We start from the raw sequence: 22,747 nt of genomic DNA on the forward strand, positions 1-22,747 counted from the left end.
CCCCATTACAACTTTGGTGGTCAGACCGCTTTGGCACCGCCGCAACCGCCAGGGATCAGAGACCCCTGGTGGTGTTGCGGTGGTCTTGAGCCCGCAATATGCTTGGAGGGGCCTCTGAGGCACCGCCAAGCATATTATGAGTTTCCTCACTGCCACACTTTTCATGGTGGTGCGACTGCCATGAACAGTGTGGTGGTGAGGAAACAAAGGGTTGCCTCTGCGCCATTGGGTGCATGCAGGGTGGCACATGTTGTGCCCCACTGCCTGCATGCACCCCCACTTCCTGCAGGTCCCTGTGGAACTGCCATAGCGGTGCCTTTTTCAAAGGCACCGCCGTGGGACTGTCAAAGAACTGTCTGCCAGAGACTTTAAAAGTCGTTCTGTGGCGGGCGATTGTTATCGTTATGGCAGTCGGAGCGGTGCGGCGGCGTGGCGGCCCTGCTCCGAGACTGCCAAAGTCATAATAAGGCCCTTAGGAATACCACTTGGAAGCAACACAAGAAGAGAGGCGTCCCACAACCAAGGGGACAGGACACCTGATCAGAGTGTGCAGTCAAAAAACTTTTTCTTTGGGTTCAATATTACACACTCATAAACACGCAGGATCATTTAATCACTCTCCCCTATTGCAATCGTTTAACAATCTCTTATCTCTCAAATCCAAACACAATTTTGTGCCACAGAAGTATCAGATTGTGATGAGCTTTAATATCATATGTAACAAAATACAGCCAATTTTATATAATTATGAAATTATATGACATAGCTCATCTTGTTGTCTCACGTCTCATGTCTGAGCATACCCGTCCCACTCGGGGTGACAAATGCAAAAAGAACTGTTGATGGACAGAATGCAGAACAATGTCATACATTCACTCCAGTACAGTTGCAGTTCGGGCTGGACTGTTCCCATGAGGCACAGGGTCAAGACTGATTTGCATATGGCCAGGTTTAAACTGGGGTGGCATGGTGAGCAAAAGAATGATGAATTTAACCCAGATCTCTTGACTGGGGGTGAATGTTGTGATTTGTTCTGCATTCCGTCCATCAATTGTGTGTCTTTTGCTTTCTCGCCCTCAGTGCACCAGGTATGCCCAGACGTGGGTCCTGGGCTCACTGTGCCAATGGAATCAAGCTATCCTGGCTGATGACGGCTGATAGCCAGAAACCGGTCCTAGGATGCTTGATTCCGGTCCAGGGAAGACATGGATTGGCAGTTCGGGCTGGACTGTTCCCATGAGGCACAGGGTCAAGACTGATTTGTATATGGCCATGTCTAAACTGGGGTGGTGTAGTGGGCAAAAGAACGATGGATTTAACCCAGATCTCTTGACTGGGGGAGAATGTCTGCATTGTCGGCATTCCGTCCATCATTTGGTTGTTGTAACGCTTTTCGCCCTATGTGGGATGGGTATTCCCAGACGTGGGACCCGTGCTCACTACGCCACTGGAGTCAAGCTATCCTGGCTGATGACGGCTGATAGCCAGAAACCGGTCCTAGGATGCTTGATTCCGGTCCAGGGAAGACATGGCTTGGCAGTTCGGGCTGGACTGTTCCCATGAGGCACAGGGTCAAGACTGATTTGCATATGGCCATGTCTAAACTGGGGTGGTGTAGTGGGCAAAAGAACGATGGATTTAACCCAGATCTCTTGACTGGGGGAGAATGTCTGCATTGTCAGCATTCCGTCCATCATTTGTTTGTTGTAACGCTACGGCAATTCATCGGCACCGCCGCACCAGCGGTCCAACCGCCCCATTACAACTTTGGTGGTCAGACCGCTTTGGCACCGCCGCAACCGCCAGGGATCAGAGACCCCTGGTGGTGTTGCGGTGGTCTTGAGCCCGCAATATGCTTGGAGGGGCCTCTGAGGCACCGCCAAGCATATTATGAGTTTCCTCACTGCCACACTTTTCATGGTGGTGCGACTGCCATGAACAGTGTGGTGGTGAGGAAACAAAGGGTTGCCTCTGCGCCATTGGGTGCATGCAGGGTGGCACATGTTGTGCCCCACTGCCTGCATGCACCCCCACTTCCTGCAGGTCCCTGTGGAACTGCCATAGCGGTGCCTTTTTCAAAGGCACCGCCGTGGGACTGTCAAAGAACTGTCTGCCAGAGACTTTAAAAGTCGTTCTGTGGCGGGCGATTGTTATCGTTATGGCAGTCGGAGCGGTGCGGCGGCGTGGCGGCCCTGCTCCGAGACTGCCAAAGTCATAATAAGGCCCTTAGGAATACCACTTGGAAGCAACACAAGAAGAGAGGCGTCCCACAACCAAGGGGACAGGACACCTGATCAGAGTGTGCAGTCAAAAAACTTTTTCTTTGGGTTTAATATTACACACTCATAAACACGCAGGATCATTTAATCACTCTCCCCTATTGCAATCGTTTAACAATCTCTTATCTCTCAAATCCAAACACAATTTTGTGCCACAGAAGTATCAGATTGTGATGAGCTTTAATATCATATGTAACAAAACACAGCCAATTTTATATAATTATGAAATTATATGACATAGCTCATCTTGTTGTCTCACGTCTCATGTCTGAGCATACCCGTCCCACTCGGGGTGACAAATGCAAAAAGAACTGTTGATGGACAGAATGCAGAACAATGTCATACATTCACTCCAGTACAGTTGCAGTTCGGGCTGGACTGTTCCCATGAGGCACAGGGTCAAGACTGATTTGCATATGGCCAGGTTTAAACTGGGGTGGCATGGTGAGCAAAAGAATGATGAATTTAACCCAGATCTCTTGACTGGGGGTGAATGTTGTGATTTGTTCTGCATTCCGTCCATCAATTGTGTGTCTTTTGCTTTCTCGCCCTCAGTGCACCAGGTATGCCCAGACGTGGGTCCTGGGCTCACTGTGCCAATGGAATCAAGCTATCCTGGCTGATGACGGCTGATAGCCAGAAACCGGTCCTAGGATGCTTGATTCCGGTCCAGGGAAGACATGGCTTGGCAGTTCGGGCTGGACTGTTCCCATGAGGCACAGGGTCAAGACTGATTTGCATATGGCCATGTCTAAACTGGGGTGGTGTAGTGGGCAAAAGAACGATGGATTTAACCCAGATCTCTTGACTGGGGGAGAATGTCTGCATTGTCGGCATTCCGTCCATCATTTGGTTGTTGTAACGCTTTTCGCCCTATGTGGGATGGGTATTCCCAGACGTGGGACCCGTGCTCACTACGCCACTGGAGTCAAGCTATCCTGGCTGATGACGGCTGATAGCCAGAAACCGGTCCTAGGATGCTTGATTCCGGTCCAGGGAAGACATGGCTTGGCAGTTCGGGCTGGACTGTTCCCATGAGGCACAGGGTCAAGACTGATTTGCATATGGCCATGTCTAAACTGGGGTGGTGTAGTGGGCAAAAGAACGATGGATTTAACCCAGATCTCTTGACTGGGGGAGAATGTCTGCATTGTCAGCATTCCGTCCATCATTTGTTTGTTGTAACGCTACGGCAATTCATCGGCACCGCCGCACCAGCGGTCCAACCGCCCCATTACAACTTTGGTGGTCAGACCGCTTTGGCACCGCCGCAACCGCAAGGGATCAGAGACCCCTGGTGGTGTTGCGGTGGTCTTGAGCCCGCAATATGCTTGGAGGGGCCTCTGAGGCACCGCCAAGCATATTATGAGTTTCCTCACTGCCACACTTTTCATGGTGGTGCGACTGCCATGAACAGTGTGGTGGTGAGGAAACAAAGGGTTGCCTCTGCGCCATTGGGTGCATGCAGGGTGGCACATGTTGTGCCCCACTGCCTGCATGCACCCCCACTTCCTGCAGGTCCCTGTGGAACTGCCATAGCGGTGCCTTTTTCAAAGGCACCGCCGTGGGACTGTCAAAGAACTGTCTGCCAGAGACTTTAAAAGTCGTTCTGTGGCGGGCGATTGTTATCGTTATGGCAGTCGGAGCGGTGCGGCGGCGTGGCGGCCCTGCTCCGAGACTGCCAAAGTCATAATAAGGCCCTTAGGAATACCACTTGGAAGCAACACAAGAAGAGAGGCGTCCCACAACCAAGGGGACAGGACACCTGATCAGAGTGTGCAGTCAAAAAACTTTTTCTTTGGGTTCAATATTACACACTCATAAACACGCAGGATCATTTAATCACTCTCCCCTATTGCAATCGATTAACAATCTCTTATCTCTCAAATCCAAACACAATTTTGTGCCACAGAAGTATCAGATTGTGACGAGCTTTAATATCATATGTAACAAAACACAGCCAATTTTATATAATTATGAAATTATATGACATAGCTCATCTTGTTGTCTCACGTCTCACGTCTGAGCATACCCGTCCCACTCGGGGTGACAAATGCAAAAAGAACTGTTGATGGACAGAATGCAGAACAATGTCATACATTCACTCCAGTACAGTTGCAGTTCGGGCTGGACTGTTCCCATGAGGCACAGGGTCAAGACTGATTTGCATATGGCCAGGTTTAAACTGGGGTGGCATGGTGAGCAAAAGAATGATGAATTTAACCCAGATCTCTTGACTGGGGGTGAATGTTTTGATTTGTTTTGCATTCCGTCCATCAATTGTGTGTCTTTTGCTTTCTCGCCCTCAGTGCACCAGGTATGCCCAGACGTGGGTCCTGGGCTCACTGTGCCAATGGAATCAAGCTATCCTGGCTGAAGAGGGGTGAAACCCTGAAACCGGTCCTAGGATGCTTGTTTCCGGTCCAGGGAGGACCTGGCTTGGCAGTACGGGCTGGACTGTTCCCATGAGGCACAGGGTCGTGACTGATTTGCATATAGCCAGGTCTAAACTGGGGTGGCAGAGGGGGCTAAAGAACGGTGATGGATTAAACCCAGATCAGTTGACTGGGGATGAATGTTTTGATTTGTTCTGCATTCCGTCCATCAATTGTGTGTCTTTTGCTGTGCTATATGCATGCATTCAAAAAATGGCCAAAACAGTAAGATAAGATCAAAACAGGGCAGAATGTGTGATAAAGAAGGGCCACCATTCAAGGTTTGGCTTGTCGCGGAGAACGCAGGCAGTGACGATGAATGAAGCAGGAGGACATGCAGTGAATAAATCAAACACTAGATAATGGGTGGGACGCTCCCAAGCTCCATGGACATGCGTAGAAAACATTCTGCAGATACACCCAGGTGCCTAATGGGATACAGCTTTGTCCTGTTTAATTACTGAGAAGCCCAGGATAACTACTGCCTACATAAATAGATCAAATTTAGATTAATTGTATGTAAATGTATCCTATGTGGATATCCTGAGAATCTGGCCTCGATCTGGCTCATAAAGGCCAAAGTGGGAACCCTCTACATTAGAGCATTAGTTTAGTAATTAAAACAAGGCAAGAGAAAGTGACTCGCCCTAAAGGCTTGGCACGCCCATCCATCAATGCACAGTAGCAATAAGGAACAGGGCTGCCTCCTTTGTGCGTGCTACTTCACAAAATCTCAATGGAGAGTTTTACAATTATCCTAAAGCTCTGCTTTTTGAGTAGTTTGGGACTTGTCGAACTGTATTAAAAGAACTATATATGCCCCAAATCTTTGTGATGGCTGTAAACAACTGTTCACGTGACTTGTTTGACATGGTGTTTGAGAACCTTTGGTTTGCTATGCTTGTTTTATTCTAACCATTGTTGGTTGTTTACTCTTGGTAACCTCCCAGCCACTGGGCATTTATTTCACTTTAGCGGTACGTTTTCTCCAATAGATTCCGGCAGGTCAGACCTGCCGAAATTTATCAGTAGTCTAAAAAAAGGACAAAGCATGTGAATTCAGTGTGTTTAATTCCAGTTCTGCATGTTATGCCTCATTTGCAAGTTAAAAACTCGTAATAGGAGGTATTGACCACATGTCGCAATGACCCCACCTTTATATATGCCGTGGTTTGGAGTTTGTCATAATCCAGGTGATTTTTTTATCGCACCCGATAAAAAAAAGATACTCTGCGGTGTGATATTTAGCAGGTGCAATAAATAGCTCTTATTACGACTTTCTGGGGAATAACTTGCAGATTTTGGTGATTACCGCACTAAAATGTGCATGGTACGGTAAATACCATCTACTTTTCCCTTTTTAAATTCCAGCAGGTTTAACCGGCTGGAATGTACCGAAGGAGGAGATATTACATCCTGCAATTACCAGATGCAGTTAGTGTGACCCAACAGGTAAATCCAGTCCTTGCGGAAACAGGGGCTTACGCGGGGCCGGAAAACAATGGCCACTAGCAATCAGGGCCAAACAATGGCCATTAGCAATCAGGGCCAGAGCATGTCTGTTGCTCCACTTGCCTGCCTCTGCCTCCGTCCCAGCCTCCATGTCCTCAATCACTTTCATACTTCCCCTCCCTCATCTTCACTCTTCTAATTTAGTTGGGCTTCTCTTCTTTTCTTACTTCTGATAATAGTTTTGCCCAAGTCTCGCAGATTGCCCACTGCACCAACACGCATTCAGTGCTGTGGTCTTACTTATGTCTTAAATAAAGATATTTTAATTCCAATTGGCTTTGCAGTCAACTTGTATCCCTTTCTAGCTATGTCCATTGTGCCGATTCACTACTAAAACTTTTTACTGAGTACTGCCATCTAGTGGTTATATATGTTATGGCAACTGTGTTATCCTCAAATCTAATTAAGATGTGTTTTCGTGTTTCGGCCGGAGCAGTCTGGGAGCTTTTTACTGGCAGGATCAGTACTTAAGTGTTGGACTTTTTTTTCCATCACATGTGCTTAGAATATCTTCACCTATGTTTTTAAGTGTATGAATAGAACTGTTTGCAGCTAGACAGAACTGCAGTTTGATTATTGTTAGGTGTTTAAAGAGAAAATAATCAATCTTTCAAGGATGATACTTTTGTTAAACGAATACATATTTTGGTTTCACCCTTTCAAAAGAATATTAAAGGAGATTCCTAAATTCACCTTTGCAACCATCAAAGCAATACCGACATAAGCCCCCAGACTTGGTTCTAGAACAAAAACACGCATTATTATCTCCATTGTATCAGAAACCACTGCTCTGCGCCCCTTACTATTACAGCACCCCCTTGTAGGCTCAGCCTACCCCTTCCCTTTTTCACTGTTTCCCCAGTCCCTTTACACATGATGCACCTCCCTCTCCATCACTAATCTTTCTGATTTTCTCCACTATAAAGCCACCATCATGTACAGCACGGCACTGCTTTGTAGCTAGGTTTGCACTTTATGTCACATACTTACTGGTAATGGAGCTCATCCCGTTCAAACAGGGGCGGCTCCTCTGTTATGGCGGAGGACCATCGCCCTACTCCTGGAACCAGCAGATGTATATAAAATAAAATGATACTAAAGCAGGTATAAAGCTGCTTTATTATCATTGTATTTTACTCCCGCAGCCGAGTCTTGAGGACGGACCATCAGGAGCAGGAGGCGTGGTGGGCTCAGGGTACTGCCAGTGCGCATGTTGGTTTGGCCGGCCCTCCACGGCCTGCCAAACTGACAATCGCACTTGAATATCTCCAAGCTATTGCTTAGAGATATCGGCAGGTTCAGGAGCAGGGGCAGCTCCTCCACGTGGGCGGAGGAGCGTCGTCCCACTGCTTTCTCGCAGTGCAAGAAGCAGAAACATAAAATGGTGTTGTAAATACCATTTTATATTTCTGCTTCTCGCGCTGCGAGAAGGCAGAAAGCAGGGTTTGGTTGCAGGCGGATGGGTCAGCATTGCTGCTCCAGGGAGGAGTGGCTTTTTCCCCCCAAATTGCTCCAGGGAGGAGTGGCTTGCCCGAGGGCCGACCAAACCAGTCATACGCACTCTACATTTCCTCTATAGCGAAAATGGCCTCCCCATAGACGCATGTGGGGCCGGCATTCTAGCCAATCACAACTCTGCCATTGCAGCGCTGTGAGTGGCTTAGGGGAGGGAGGCTGCCTGCATGGAGAGGAGAGAGGAGACGCGACGCGGGACCGGAGCAGATGGTAAGTAAAAACATTTTGAAATTAAATTAATCCCCTACCACCACCACACACACCCGCGAGTCATGCCGGCCGCGACTGTTCAGGAGCACAGGCTTCCAGTCCCTGCTGGAGCGTGGAACCAGCCCGCTCCGCTCAATCCCTGCGCTTCTCTCATGTTGGGTAGTACCAGCATGAGAGTTGCGTCTGGATTGGCGCAGGGGAGTTTGGGAGCCTGTGTGTGCATCGGAGCTGAAGAGGCTGCGAGGCGGCAGATGCCAGGCTGCAGGTAAGTTTTGTTTATTTTTATTTTTTATCCCCCTCCCGTGTTGCCTCACCGATTTCCCCTGCCTGCGTCCGCCACTGTCCTGTTGCCCACTTGTCTTTGTCTATGTCTTTGTGGAGAAGTGTGGCTCAGTGGTTAGAGTGGCAGACCTCGATGCAGAGCTCTGGCCAGGGACCAGGGTTCGGTTCCCGCCTCGGCAGGTCTCGGGCTCATAAATTCCTCTGACCGGATATTCTCGCATCAGTGCCTATTCTAATCATGGGTCCCACGCTGCAACTCTGGGCAATAGCTTGCTTAGTCTCCACAACGGCCCCCACAGCGCGAGGGATGCCTGGTTTCACCACGGGGGTGCCCAGGAGTGGACACTTCACAAGGAAAACCAGGAAGGGTTCCCTTGTGGTATTCGTACAAGCGCCGGGAGACCCCATGGTGGGTAGCTGCGCGCTATACAAGTACAAAACATTTACATTTACATTTATATACTTTGCATTTTTTTTTTTTTTAATATAGTATGAACTATACCCAAAGGTATCAGAGTTCTTTACATGAGCACCAGTTGTGTTACAAATGAACATGTTCATTTTGTTAGGCACGGGAGATTAAGTGATTCGCCCAGAACCGCAGGATGTTGAGTTTCTCTGTCGCGACTCGAACTCGATTCCCCAGCTTCAAGGTCGACGTCTCCATCTTCATACGATCATGCTTGATGGCTTAGAGTCTAAGCCATCAAGCAGGGGAAAGCAACCTTGGGCGCCACCTCTTGGTTGATATAACAAACCCAGCTAGAGAGTGTAACACTCACCCCCAAGAAAACCCCTTTGCACTATTGGTAGATGTTTATTATTACTCAATCAGTAGCCCTCATTTCATCAACCTCGGAAGGATGAAAGGCCGAGCAGGCTGGGATATGAACCTGTGACGATAGGGTCAAACACAGATCCCTGTAGTGGATGCATTAGTCAACTGAACCACCACACTGGCCTTTTCAAATAGGACTCCATCTTTTTTTTGAACTTGTAATGAAATCTCTTACGCTGCTACTGCAGCGGATTCTTTTCGTTTTTTATTCTGAATGCATCTAAGCCTTTTTAAACATCATTCTTTCATTCACTGTATTGAATTACAGTTCATTTACTGCTGATATCCATCTTCCCCCGAGAGAAGCCTTTGTTTAGACAGACTGAGTAAACAGTAATATCTGTAATATTTTAGTGAGAGTAGATTAAAAACCAGTGTTTTTTTTCAAATTGCATTTTTCTGATTTCACAACGGTTTGGGAGGTTCAGGATATAGTGTGACCCATATCATTAACATTTAGGGCTGTTCAGATTTTTGGGGTGACAGGTTGAAATTTTTCACAACGTTCTGCTGAAAGAGGAAACATGCTTTCCCCTTTTTAGGTCTCGCCTGACCCAGCGCATGCGCTGGTCTGGCGAGACTTTTTGAGAGGGCTCCAAAAAGTGCTACCAGGCCAGCCTAGAGCGACAGTGCATGTGCGCGGGCGCGCGCGCCGCGCTTTTCCGCGATTACTTTCACTTTTGCGGCTGCACGGCCGCTTTGATGTTCGATCGCGATCACTTTATAGCCAATAGGTCTCGCTTTTGGGACCTTATAAGTATTTAGTTATGCAACTCTTGCACGGCTAAAAACTTATAAGGTCCCAAAGGCGAGACCTATTGGCTATGCCAATGCTTGTTAGGTTTAGTGCTAGCCGAGACTTTTGATTTCACTAAAAGCATACATCTAATATGCCTGCTCAGAGCCCTGTGCCTCAATTGGTCTGCTGTGGAATCATGTACATTATTCATTCACCCACCACAGCATGCAGCTTTCAGCCACTGGCTAACTTCATTGTGAGTGACGGCATTCTTCCCCCACACCAGGACCACATTCACGCAAAAATAGTTCACTTCAGTTTCAGGAACTAAAATGGCGATGTGCGCTTTTGAACCTAAAATAATTTTTGCTTCTTACCAATGTTTTATTTTTTATTTTTTTATTGATGAGGGCCTGGCAGACCCTCCACCAACAAAGGTTTGCAAAAGTCATTACAAAACAAGCAAGTCAAGAGGCTAGGCCAACACCAGACCTATTGGGTTTGCAAATGCTTCTTTCACTTGTGGCCAAAGGTGTTACCATTCTCCAGGTCTGGCGACCCTGCTCTATGCGTTTTCCATTTAAGTGGATTTCGTTTTTTTGTCATATATATGGGTCTCCTTCTAGGCCTCCTGCAATGTGTTAAGACTTCTGTGATACAATCAACAGAACAAAAGCAGGCAACATATCAATGACTTGCTAAAATGCTTCAAAATAGAAGTGTATTTTTAATCAGCCAGCCATATTATTAATGTACTTGTATGCCTCAACTGTGTACAATTATGCAGCAGTGAAACCCACACAAGAGGTGGGTGGCTCTTTTCAGAAGGCCAGTGCAGCCTGCACCACCCATACCCTGCCAGCGCTGCCAATAGCAGGGCCAAGAAACACCTAACCATCACACTCCTACAGGTGTGGCAATTCAGATTGTTTTAGGCCGCACAAAGCTATAATAATGGCTTGAGAGGCTGGCATTATTCATTTTCAGTGTATATTTATTTATTTATAAAGTTTTATATAGCGCGAACAAGATCCCGAACGATATCAGAGCGCTTTACAATATGGTGGAAGGAAGGACATAAATGCAATAACGACAACAAGTAAGAATAAGAAACGAGAAAGGTTGCATAATTACAGTACAATTGAGTCACGGAGAGTAGTACAATATACATGTATATGGCGGGCTGTGAAGGGGGCACGCTATGCTGTAAAGACGAGCAGTATCAAATGATGGTAGAGTGGTTGTAGGATCAATGACTTCGAACAGATGAGCCTATCCCAATTAAGGTAAGAATTTATTCATTAGGAATCTTTTGGCTTCCAGTTTGAAAGCAGTCGTTGAGGAGATTCTGCGTACTTCCGGTGGAAGAGAGTTCCATTGACTTAATAAACACGGTTGTTTTGCTCATGTCAAAATTAAAAAGACAGCGCCACCATATGGTAGACTGTAACTAAAGCCGGTGCTGGCAATTAAGTGCCGGTGCCGAGCACCGGAAACCACCGGCTCAAATTAAGCACTGGTGGTGCGAAGTCGTCATGGTGGTTTGCCATTAGAGTTTGTGATTGCCTACAAGCTTGTGAGTTTGTGAATATTCACAACCTTATCACTGACTTTTTCCTAACGTAAATGTTTGAAGATTTACACCAGCAAAGAGCTAGAGTAATTCCTCTTCCAAAGTGGTAAAGGGAATGGCACACACAAGGTTTGTGGCTAGGCGAACATATTTTCCTTGTGAAGTTAGAAAAGAAAACAAACACAACAATTCAAACAATGCACATTTGCAAGCAGCCTGCTTTCCCCACTACACAGTTGTACCGTGTGTACAGCTCCTCATCAGAATAATAGCAAATGTTACATAACATTCCAAGTATAACACATTGGGAAGCAGTGACTGGCACAGATTTCCAGACTTACTACAGGGAATACTTGTGAATTTCCAAACTGGCCGATCTCCACCTCTGTCTAGGAGTACATGTGTGAGTACAGATGTGTGAGTATTCTTTGTGAATCATGCCCTAAATCCTTTGGTGAATACATATGAAATGTTCCCTGATAGGGTTTGTGTTTTTGTATATGTTAAACGACTTGGAGAAATTAAATATATATATTTTTTCACTATTTATGCCAACATTTTACTGCTTCTGTTGTAGTTCAACTATTGTTACCAGACCAAAAGAATGTGCAACCATGAAAAAGCCTTTAATGACATTTTATATATTTTAAAGTTTCTATGTCACTCTTTCTACTGTGGCAAATAGTCCTAAAGACTTATGGGTGAACAGTACAAAAATAATTATTGTCTCCTTTTTGCAGGAGATACACAATCTTACTTTACCAACGTGGGCCACCCCGGAAGTCCAGGCCACGTTATTAAAAGTCTCACAAATCTTATTGAAGGCTGTGTTTGGTATTTACAAGCAAGAGGAGAAATCACGCGTACAAGGAGGTAAGTTATCGTATGTTCCATGTATTTGTGTAAAACTGGTGAAATACACTGGACTGTTAACCATAAAGGGATCACATGCTACGTCTCAGTAAGACAATTATCGGGAAGGAATGGAAAAGTTAAATGATATCTTATCAAGATATTGCTCCTGAACTTGGGGCATCTACAGGCATGAGGTTGGTCTCTCCTACATGCCAGTGACACTGAAGTCCAAAGGATACTGGGGTACAGGATTCGATACCGCTCACACCCATGGATGTTAATTCACCGAAATGCCAGGGGTAGCGGAAATGACATCACACGCCCTTTGACCTCCAATTTCACAAAACATATACTTACACATACACCCAAATTCACACATATACACTCTCTCACGCATTAACAAACTCTCACCCGCAAGCACGCACACAACATACATTTAAAAGCATTTTTTACTTACCTCAGCTGTCATGGAAGGGCATATCCTAGCTTATTGTACTCCATTTTTATTACACTATTCTTGAATAATATATTTCATTTATTCACTATTAGTGTAAGGAAAAATTGACAGAAAATAAAGAGAGTGGAGCCCCAGCTGCCCCTGTGTTCCTGGCACTGAATTTGCCACCTCTGAGGCCAGGGGGTCGCAAAGGCAGGGCTAGGGGTAGCAAAGGGCAAGGCAGGGGTCGCAGCAGCGACCCCTACTTGACGTCCATGCTCACACCTGATGTGTGCCTTTGTGCATCTTCGCATGAAATATTCAGAGATTAGTGGAGAGAGGGTGTGGACCATGGGAAGACACAGGCCCCTGACCAACTGAGCCAGGTCTCTGTAGGATATCAAGAGAAGGATGGTGCAAACTCCTCAGAAGTAGCATCATCGACTTTCGCCAATAACCACCCAAAAATGGAATGAGAAGCACCGCGGAAAAATTAGAAGACCGTCTCCTAAACATTAAAATGAACTTGTCTGGTTGCATCCACAATAATGGACATTGTTTCTCCAAGCAGTCTCATGTTCAAGTTCCAGTGCATTCTCCTTGCCTTTTATCTTTCTCAGTTCAATAAAATCAGCACCTGGGAATTTAGTGACTATAATCAGCTGATATCGGTAATATGAAACTCTTCCAGTGGAAAGCAGTGATTTACAAAAATAGACTGGTATGTTATCATTTGTGAAAAGAGTAATGCAGGATCTTACACCATGTGTCACTTGGGTGTGCAAATGTCATTTTTATGAGTACAAATTCGAAGGACTGATTCACAAAAGGCAAGTTTGTACAACGAAGCTGATGGTGGAGTTTTTAGTGAATTAGCAGAAGGGGGCAGATTTTCGGCGTTTCTGGCGAGGATGCTTTCAAAAGTTAATGAATATTGACAAACTCTCAAATAGTTGGGTATTTATATACATTTTGCTGATGGCTTTTAAGCCTGGAAATGGGAAGATGTTCTCCTGTGAAGGGTGGGAGTAAATCCGTTTTCAGGGAGGGAATGGGGAATGGGTAACTCCTAAATATTTGGAGATGTGGGCAAGAATGTCTACCTAGGAAATGATATTCTCCGTGTGAAAAAACACTTGTGTATATCCACTTGTGTGTTGTGTTCCCGAATGTTTAAATATAGACTTGTTTGGGAAATCCAATAAAGTCTGAAATGTACCCAGAATATAGGCGTGGGCGAATATGAGTAACTTTCTATGTGAGTCGAGCCATGTAAAAGGGCTGGACACATGAAAGTCCAGGGCAATTTGCCAAATTATGTTTGCAGATTCGCAGGCCTTGCACTTAAAATACGTGTGAATTTCAAAGTGTCTGACACAGCTTGAATACTAGAGCAGTGTTAATAGGATAGATTAAAGGGGTCTCTTTAAGGCAGTTGAAACGTTATCAGCTGTGTAGTGTCCACTCCCTATAATGCATTGAACATCCAGGGTTTGCATATATCGGTGCAATGTAGAAAGTGCTCTCTAAAGCGAATCACCCAATAGTATTGTGCAAGCCTGTTTGCATATCAAACATTTCCCAAAACCACACACAGAGGGTGAATCAGACTCTGGTGCTGGTGCACGGATGCAAACAGTAGCTACAGAAGTTATTGCACCAGCATCTATTTCAAAGCATAATCTGTCAAATAATGAATATCAGTGCTCAAATCTCTGCTCAGAAGCCTGCGGCCGGTGCAATTAAATATCAGTGTGCCGAACACCAAGACTTGAATCCACCTCATGCCTCTTTAATCCACCACCAGACACTTACTGCCTCTTTCTCTCACTCTTGCAGAATCCTGCTTTCTACCGTTGGGATGTCTTTTGCATCTTTCTCTTCCGCCTTCTGTCCCTTTTGTGTTTCTTTCTCTGTCTAGCTCTTGAAAAATGTCTGAAAAAGAAATAAAAGTGCTGGTCACCAAAAATGAGTGTCGGTGGCCACGATTGGGCAATCACCAGCTCAAATTAAGCACTACTCTGTTTAGAGTACAGCACAAATTACAATTGCTTGAGTTTTGCAGTCAAATTTACCGAGCGATTCTCGAAATAGGGGAGCACGAAACCTTGCAAGAGGTCAGGAGAAGAGTAGGCAAGAAAGAGGCCTTTAAATTTAGTTATATCTTGTTTGATTTTCTGGAGGTTCAAAAACAGATGTCAAGTGTCTGAGAATGTCTTCTGACAAATCGCTGCTTATTCTTTTACATGGTGAACGGTGTTTACTTTTACTTTTCCTAACTGCATGGTGATAGAAATGTGTGTTGTGAACCAAGTGACATTCTTGTTGGGGTGCAGGGAGCATGAAAAGAAAGGATGTAAGGCGTCAGATTTATTGGAAATTAACTATATAAATATTTTAAAATATTTCAGCGGTAAGGAAACTATACGTATGAGGCCTGCTGCTTTTTTGTAATTCATATGTTTGATGGAAACAAAGATTTCAATAGGATCAAATCAAACCAAAGACACTTCACGCAAAGGATAAATTTGCGCTGAAACCTGATTTCCACAGATTATTGTTTCTACACCATATATATTTAGGAGTAAATCTGCATGTCTGATGCAACTTTAGTGGCCATTTCAAAAGAGCATTTCAGTGGAAAATGTGCGACTTGTAAATGCAGTACTACACCACACCATGCTGTAGTCGAATATTCGGGACAATGTGCTCTAAAATGTGCCACAGGACAAACAACTACTCCCCTACCACCCTCGCTTGCTTATTTGCTACACTTGTTCCTTATGTAAACCTTGGATTTTTCAGTGCCCTTATGATTTCAGTGACGTAACATTGATGGCAGCAACCCCACTCTGTGAATTGTTCCTGCACCATTGCATTTACCGGCTGGCAGCGAGAATGACGGGCGAGTACGTTCCCGACAGGCGGCGCGCATGAGTCTCCCTTAATGGCAGCTTTGGCGTTGCTCTGCATGGATGGGGTGTAGCAGGGGCTTGGTCCTCTGAACCAGAGTGGAGCGGAGTTTACTGGAGCTTGTTGAGCAGTCTTGCATGTATCTGTTACGCTACAGGAGTTATCAGCCAGTCGGAGGATTGGGTGCACATAGTGAGAGAGATTGCTGGGAGGTTGCTGAAGGCAGTACTGTGAGCTGTGAAAAGCAGCAGCAGCTCCTCCGCTAAGGTGGAGGAGCACCTCCCCACTGCTCTCCGAGCAGTTGAAAGAGGAAAAGTAAAATTATACTAGCACAGCACTATCATCATTTAAATTTTTTCCTACTGCAGTGGCTCAGTTGGGGCACCGCAGGGGGAGGAGTGGTGAGTGCACTTTGTAAGTGCGCATGTCACTTTGGCCGTCCCTCTTGGGCCGGCCAAAGAGTCCCCTTTTGTGTCCGAACAAAGAGTCATGCACGCTTTGCATGTTCTCCATCCAGGCTGCATTACAGCCTGGGTGGAGAATTTGCCCAGGTCCCCATCTCCTGTCTGGGCACCGAACCACGGCACTCAGACCAATCACAACGCTGCATTGCAGCCTTGTGATTGACTGTGGGGAGCCTGGGAGCCCGGATGCTTCCTGCTGCCAGACTCGAGAAAGGTGAATAGGACCTGGTAGAGGCGGCAGCCTGCGCGATTCCAGGTAAGTGGGTTTTTAAATAAAAAAATATATATTTTTCATTCCCCCCCTTTCCGCCCCATCACTCCTCTCTATTAACAGCCGCTACTGGCCAAAAGGCAAGACAGCTCAGAGACAGCCTAGACATTGTTTGATCTCATTGGCATTGTTATTTCTATAGCAGGGGGAGCAGGATGATAGCGTGAGTCACACACCATTTGACATTATGATAATTAATGGCAAAAACGATACGTGTACTTTATTCTGAAACCCAAATTTGGTGTACAAAATGGAAAGAAAAAGAGAAGGGGGGCGCCTTTTTGTGTGTTTTTTTTCTTGTTTTTGCTTCTAAGTAAAAAATGTCTCCCCCTTCTTTGAAAACTCTTGCTGGGTTTATTTAGCACTGTTGTGTGTATGCACCTACCTGTGCCCACTTTTATGCCTCGCAGCAGATTGAAATGCTGAAAAGGAAGCCTTTGGTGAGAAAGCAATCAAGCTAGCTCCCTCTCCAGAGTGAAACACCAAATTTTGCAGAAATTAAAACCCCCAAAATATCAAGCTATGGATCTTGCAGGTGAAACAAAGTCACAAGGTTCTCAAGGGAAGGAAACTGATGAGACAAATCTAGTGAGGGGCAGATAAAGTCAGAGACAAAAATCTAAGGCGGAGACCTGTGCTCAGCAAATGGGACAGATTTAAAGGGCAGTATCACAGCCGTTTGCTGAGCAAACCCTGGGTGCCGACTTAAACTCTCAAGGAATGGCGACAAGACACAATTGGAAAACGGTGGAAGAGGACCTGCAGGTTGACAACTTTAAAATCGACTCTGCCCTGCTCCCTCCTAGGAAAAATCACAAAACTGGGCAGACCAGTCTAGTAAGTAAGACTCCGTACCCAATATCTACAAGGGTTTGAAAAAGAGGGGGGGAGAAAGACCCTCCACCATGTGTTTCACCAAGTTCTTCGCAATTGAACCCCCCAGGAGACCCAGTAGGCCCTGGTTGAAATATCAAAACAAGACTGCCCTCGATTCAAAGAACACCCGGCTATCCCTGGAAAAGGAAAGGGAATCCCTTGTAGCTCAACAGGTTCAGTATTATCAGAACGTTGTTGAAGAGAACAGAATGGATAACTTGCCGCTTGCAAGCTTAGCAGTAGCTGCAAACATGGATTCAACTGGCTTGGATTTGGGGTATGAGACAGTGAGTTTACTTCCTCAGACAGCATTAACACCCCCTAACCCCCTCCATCTTCCTCAGATTTGGTAATTACTTTGGGAGGAAGAACCTCAGGGTCTTGACAAAAAAATCATGCTGCCCTACTTCAGTTGGTCCTACATGAAGAGCGAGATATTAAAACCTCCCAAGCTGATCTAATGAGTAGACTGGAAGCAAGACTAGAGGACACAGAATCTATAATTTCAGATTTAGATACCCGCCAAGCAACAGCCGAACAAAGGGTATCGGATATAGGGAACACAGTTGCTAAGCAGGACAAATGGACTCAAAAAAGGCAGAAGGAATTGCAGTCCTTAAGTGGAAAGCTTGAAGACTTGGAAAATTGCTCTCGCAGGTCTAACTTGAGTTTTTTAGGTATCCCGGAGAACCCGAAAGCAGAGTCAGAAATAACAGAGGCAATAACAAACCTAATTGTGACCTGTGTTCTCTAGGGGCCAGTATCAGATCTGATTATTGTTAGAGCACACAGAGTGCCCGCTGGAAAATCACCTAGAGTCAACAAAAGGCCTCAAACTATATTTGTGTACTTCCAAGAGTTTAGCATTTGTGAAGGGCATCCAAATAAAAAGTATAAATGTTGAGCGAGACTTTTCTTTTCAAGTTTTCCCTGATATATCATTCGAGACTTCCCATCAGCAATGGGAATCCAAGCAAATGCTGAGCGAATTGAAAATGAATTGTGTGCAAGCTCAACTGGTTGAACCAGCCAGGTTAAAAATGTTGTGGGAGGGTAGATTTCTGGTCTTCTCAGAGGTACAGGAAGTGAGAGATTTTTGGATGACAGTAAGTAGTGCCTGAGACGAACATCCCAAGGTTTAGAGGTGTGCCACTTGTTTGTTTTTTAGGGAGCTTTTGATGACATGTAACATAACTGATGAGTGAGAAGATAGCTGAAGCTGACATGAATGCCCGGATATCGCACACAGAAAATGTTGTAGGATGGAGAGCTTTGTTGGCGGGGACAAGGCGCTTCATGGGGTGGGGAGGGACAGGGGGTGGTGGTTCATCAAGGGGAAGGGAGAAGGGGCAAGGCGTTCAAACCGGGTATTGAGGGTAAGGGCATCGGCAGAAATTTGGGTGTGTTGGATTTGATTTTCGAGGGAAAGGGTCACAGCAAGAAAAATGGAGGAGCTGGGGATGCAGCTTTTCGCAGGAGGTTTAGAAAATAGATCTAGAAGGAATCGAATTTGGTGCAGTAGAAAGGGTGCAGAGTGGGCACAGTTGGGGTCGTTCCCTGTAACACGTAAACATGGTTTTACATGCAATGCAATTTAGGGAGGCTTTTTTAGGAGAGTCTGTTTTGATATTCTGGACAAGCTTACTGTTTAGAATGTATAACTCTTATCGCACTTATCACACCTTTAACGGATGGACGTTGACTATATGTAATGCACTTCATTGCTCTAGGTATGCACTTTATGAACGCACCCTGGAAAGATGATTCCATATTTTTTGTTTCATGTTGTTTTGCTGCTTTGTTACCATGTTCTTTGCTCCGCACTTTATATTAGCATAAGCACTTTAGCAGTATGGCTCAGAATGAACTGACATATACCAGGCTTTAGGTTTTTTCTTTTACCTTTTACTGTATATAGGCTGAACAACAGTTGAAAAAGGTAAGCTGTAGAACCCATGATTCAAGCGCATAATCCAACAGGTGTATTCATACAGGAGACACACATCCCTTCCAATAAGTTGAATGCGTTTACTATGTTTAAGGGCTGGGCTGACTTTAAGTGCTTTTCCTCTCCTAGTGATGCCCACAGAGGGGTAGCAATATATATCCATAAGAGGGCAAGAGCTAAAGTCCATCAATGGCAGGCCAACTCTGAGGATCGATGGTGCTGGGTCAATTGTTCGCTAGACTCTTTTTAGGTACAATGATTTGTCTATATGTGCCTGTGGAAGATAATCCTGGTACATTATGCAAACTCTTTCAATCTTTGGGCTAGATAGAAGCTGAGATTCTTTTAGGTGGGTTCTTCAATTTCCTTCAAAATCCAGATCTTGACTCTTCAAATAGAAATATGAGACAGCACAAACCTCAAATTGCAAGCATTTTTTAAACTTATTGTAGCATGTTTTAATTATCAGACCCATGGCGATAGGCCTGTCCCAATAGAAAAGAGTTCACTTGTTTTTCAAACTGATACTACAACAATGCAACACACATTGATTACTTCTTGGTCTCCGCTGCAGTTAAGTTCAAATGGCTGAACTTGCTGTATTCAACACTAGAACTGGAACTAAGGGCCGGTGAGCCGAAATCCCAATCTCAGAAATGAGTTTTTAATAAGACTTACCTAGAGGAGGAGACCTTGTTGGGCTCCTTCAGAGTCGAAATTGAGAATTTGTTTAGAACTCAACATAGGCACCGCTCCTGTCACTATGGTATGGGATGCCATAAAAGCCTCTCTGCGGGCTTCATTGCTCTCCAAGGAAATGTTTCATCTGAAATTGTTAAAAGCAGAAAAAGCCTATTTGGAAGATAGAATCAATAAGAAGTATGAGGAGTTTGTTAAGGTGGGGTCCAGGGAAAATAGAAGGTCTCTAGATAAGGACAAATTGCATTGCTTGATTTACCTCAAAAGATGCTGGGTAGAGTGGCTCTTATAAAAATGGCAGTTCTTCCCTTATTTAATTCATTTTTTTACCGGGGCCCCTTTGTATTCTGTACTCCCAATTTTTTTAAGAAAGTGGATTCCATGATCTCATCATTCCTATGGACTAGAGTTTATCCGAGAATCCCTTTAGCAATTTGATATTGGAGTACTGGGAGCTGGCCCTTCCTAATTTGAGATCCTATACTTTGCTCACTTTGCAAAGTTTGCTTTTCAATCTAAAAAACCTCTCTCTTTGCTTGACCACTTACATAATGAATTGATGGCCATAATGACTGCAGAGAACCTAATTGTTGGTCCCTTGCGCTTATTCAAATCTCCCAAACATGTTAGGTAAAATACTCTCCAGTGGTTTTTTAGAAGGAAAGTGCTATTAAGAAATAGTCTTCCATTCATAAAGTCTGAGTCGCTCATTGGGTACATAGAATGGGGGAACAAGAGAGTAATGGATTGATCCATTTCCAAAAGCAGGCAAATTAACCACTTTTCAAGTTTAGATAATTTCCTTGTGTGCAACAAAGGGCAAACTTGGGGGGAAGTCTCCATCACCAGCAAAAAAAACAGGCTCCAGTTGTTGTATAGAGTTATTTATGAGCATTTGCATTCTATAGATATCAAACTTCTGACCAAAAAAGAGCCAGCTAGAAAATTAATTAGCATCCCTCAGAGGACGAAAGTTGTTGATTGGTATAGATATCTGCTACTATGTGATAAAGTAGATATTTTCGGCCGTAATTTCTGCTAAATGGCTCATGGAGGAAGGGTTAGCAGTGTCACGAGATATCTGGCACGAAGCCAATGGATTAAACTTTGAAATTCTGAGGCGTGCCAATTATTTCAAGATTCAATTTTTTTCAAAAAGGCTTCTCTATGGGACCGCCCTATTTATAAACAGAATGTGTAAAGATTACCCAAACAAATGCTTCAGATGCGATGCGATAAACATTGATAATTGAAATCACATGATTTGGCACTATTCTAAACTAAATAATTTTTGGAAGAACATATTCAGTTTTTTGGTATTTTAGGACTTTGCCTTATTCTGTTGATAGCGAAAATAATTCACACGATAATATTTATCTCAATGCTGGTGGCCAGATCGTTACTTCTAAGAAATTAGACCTCTAAACCTGTCCCTTTCATTCGCTGACTGGCTGGGTAAAATGCAGAGGGTCAGGGGCAGAGAGAGGAGTACGCAAAGAGGGTTGGATGATCGAAGCAATTTTATGAATTATAGAGTTGTTTTATGGTCTCCGCAGAAAGCAACAGCACTGCTGGGTCTTAGTAACAGAGCATTGTGATATATTTACTAAGCCTTCGGTATGGGATTGTTTTATTCATTGTTTATTTCTGCGATATGTCTTTGTATTTATTTCCTTGTATGTTTTTTGTTGCACCTCTGCAATAAAATATATAATAAAAAAATACAAAACCATTGTATTTACCACCAGTTCTTAGCATGAAATATTAACATAGATACAAATTATACACACTTATGGCAGAATAATCTCCTGTAGTAAAACTATTTACCTCTATGAGAAATCCAGATCTGAATTCCTGAAATGCGTAAAAAAAATTTAACTTTCTTCCATGAATCTAAAATGGTGATTTGAATCATGCCAGTAATGTTGGAGGTGAGAATGGAACAGTGGAATTTTAACGTTATATTCATCTTATTCCATAGTCAGTTCTTTGAGTACTGTGCTCCTATTAAATCTTTCTTAATTAAGAACAAATGAAATACATAAAATTCATGATATTAGTGCACTGGACATGCAGGTGCCTGCACATTGGTAAGGGTTGCAGTGTGCTAACTATTTGTTAAAGTGAAGTATACGGGCCATAAGAGGAAATGGACTTTCTTCTTTTTTTATCTCTTTTGATCTTCCCCTTCTGTTGCTCCCTTTATTTTAAAACGTATTGAACTGGATGGTTGCATCGGGAAGTCTAAAGATGAGGAATTGGTAGGCATGCCAGATATGAGTGACACAAAGGTGATTGTAATCTGCGTTTTATAACTGGCTCCAGATAAGAATGTCAATCTTTTAATGCCTTACTATATTGGTGAGAGAGCGCATTTGTTTTAAAAAGCTAAGCTGATTTTTTGTTTTTTAAATGTAAACTTTCATTTGGAAAATTAGTCACTGCATGTTGTCTATGATTTAAGTGTTGTCTATTGTTTTGCATAGTTTCACACTCTTGCTGGACCTGTCTGCAGCGTTCGGTACGGTGGACCATGGCTATTGACCCACCATCTGAACAATATAGGAATAAGAGGAAAGGCTCTCACTCTGCTAACATCCTTTTTATCAGGGAGATCCCAAATGGTACATTTAGGTCAGTTTAAATCCTCACCATTTACCCTGCCGTGTGGGGTTCCGCAGGGCTCCTCGCTGAGCCCGACGCTTTTTAATATCTATGTCTCTGAACTCGCCCCACTGATTACAAATTTTAACCTGAATCCAACATCATACGCTGATGACACCCAGCTGGTGAGCTCTGCGGTGGATAAGGATGCTAATCACTCTCTAAAATTACATGACTGTATGACTCCCCTGAGTAGCTGGATGAGCAAGCACTGCTTGAAATTGAATTCAAGCAAAAC

The 22,747-nt window shown here is 44.4% G+C and overlaps 1 protein-coding gene across 3 annotated transcripts in view; it reads left to right on the plus strand.

The window, feature by feature from the left end:
* Window positions 1-22,747, plus strand: part of ACP3 (acid phosphatase 3) — a 319,800-nt gene that overhangs the window by 220,526 nt on the left and 76,527 nt on the right. For all 3 annotated transcript variants that reach the window (XM_085630667.1, XM_085630668.1, XM_085630666.1), the window contains exon 7: window positions 12,124-12,256. In XM_085630667.1, coding sequence (XP_085486793.1) covers window positions 12,124-12,256 — 133 coding nt within the window. The remainder of the gene's footprint in view (window positions 1-12,123; window positions 12,257-22,747) is intronic.

This window comes from Triturus cristatus, chromosome 10 (genome assembly GCF_964204655.1).
Source record: "Triturus cristatus chromosome 10, aTriCri1.1, whole genome shotgun sequence".
In the NCBI taxonomy this organism is placed as follows: Eukaryota; Metazoa; Chordata; class Amphibia; order Caudata; family Salamandridae; genus Triturus; species Triturus cristatus.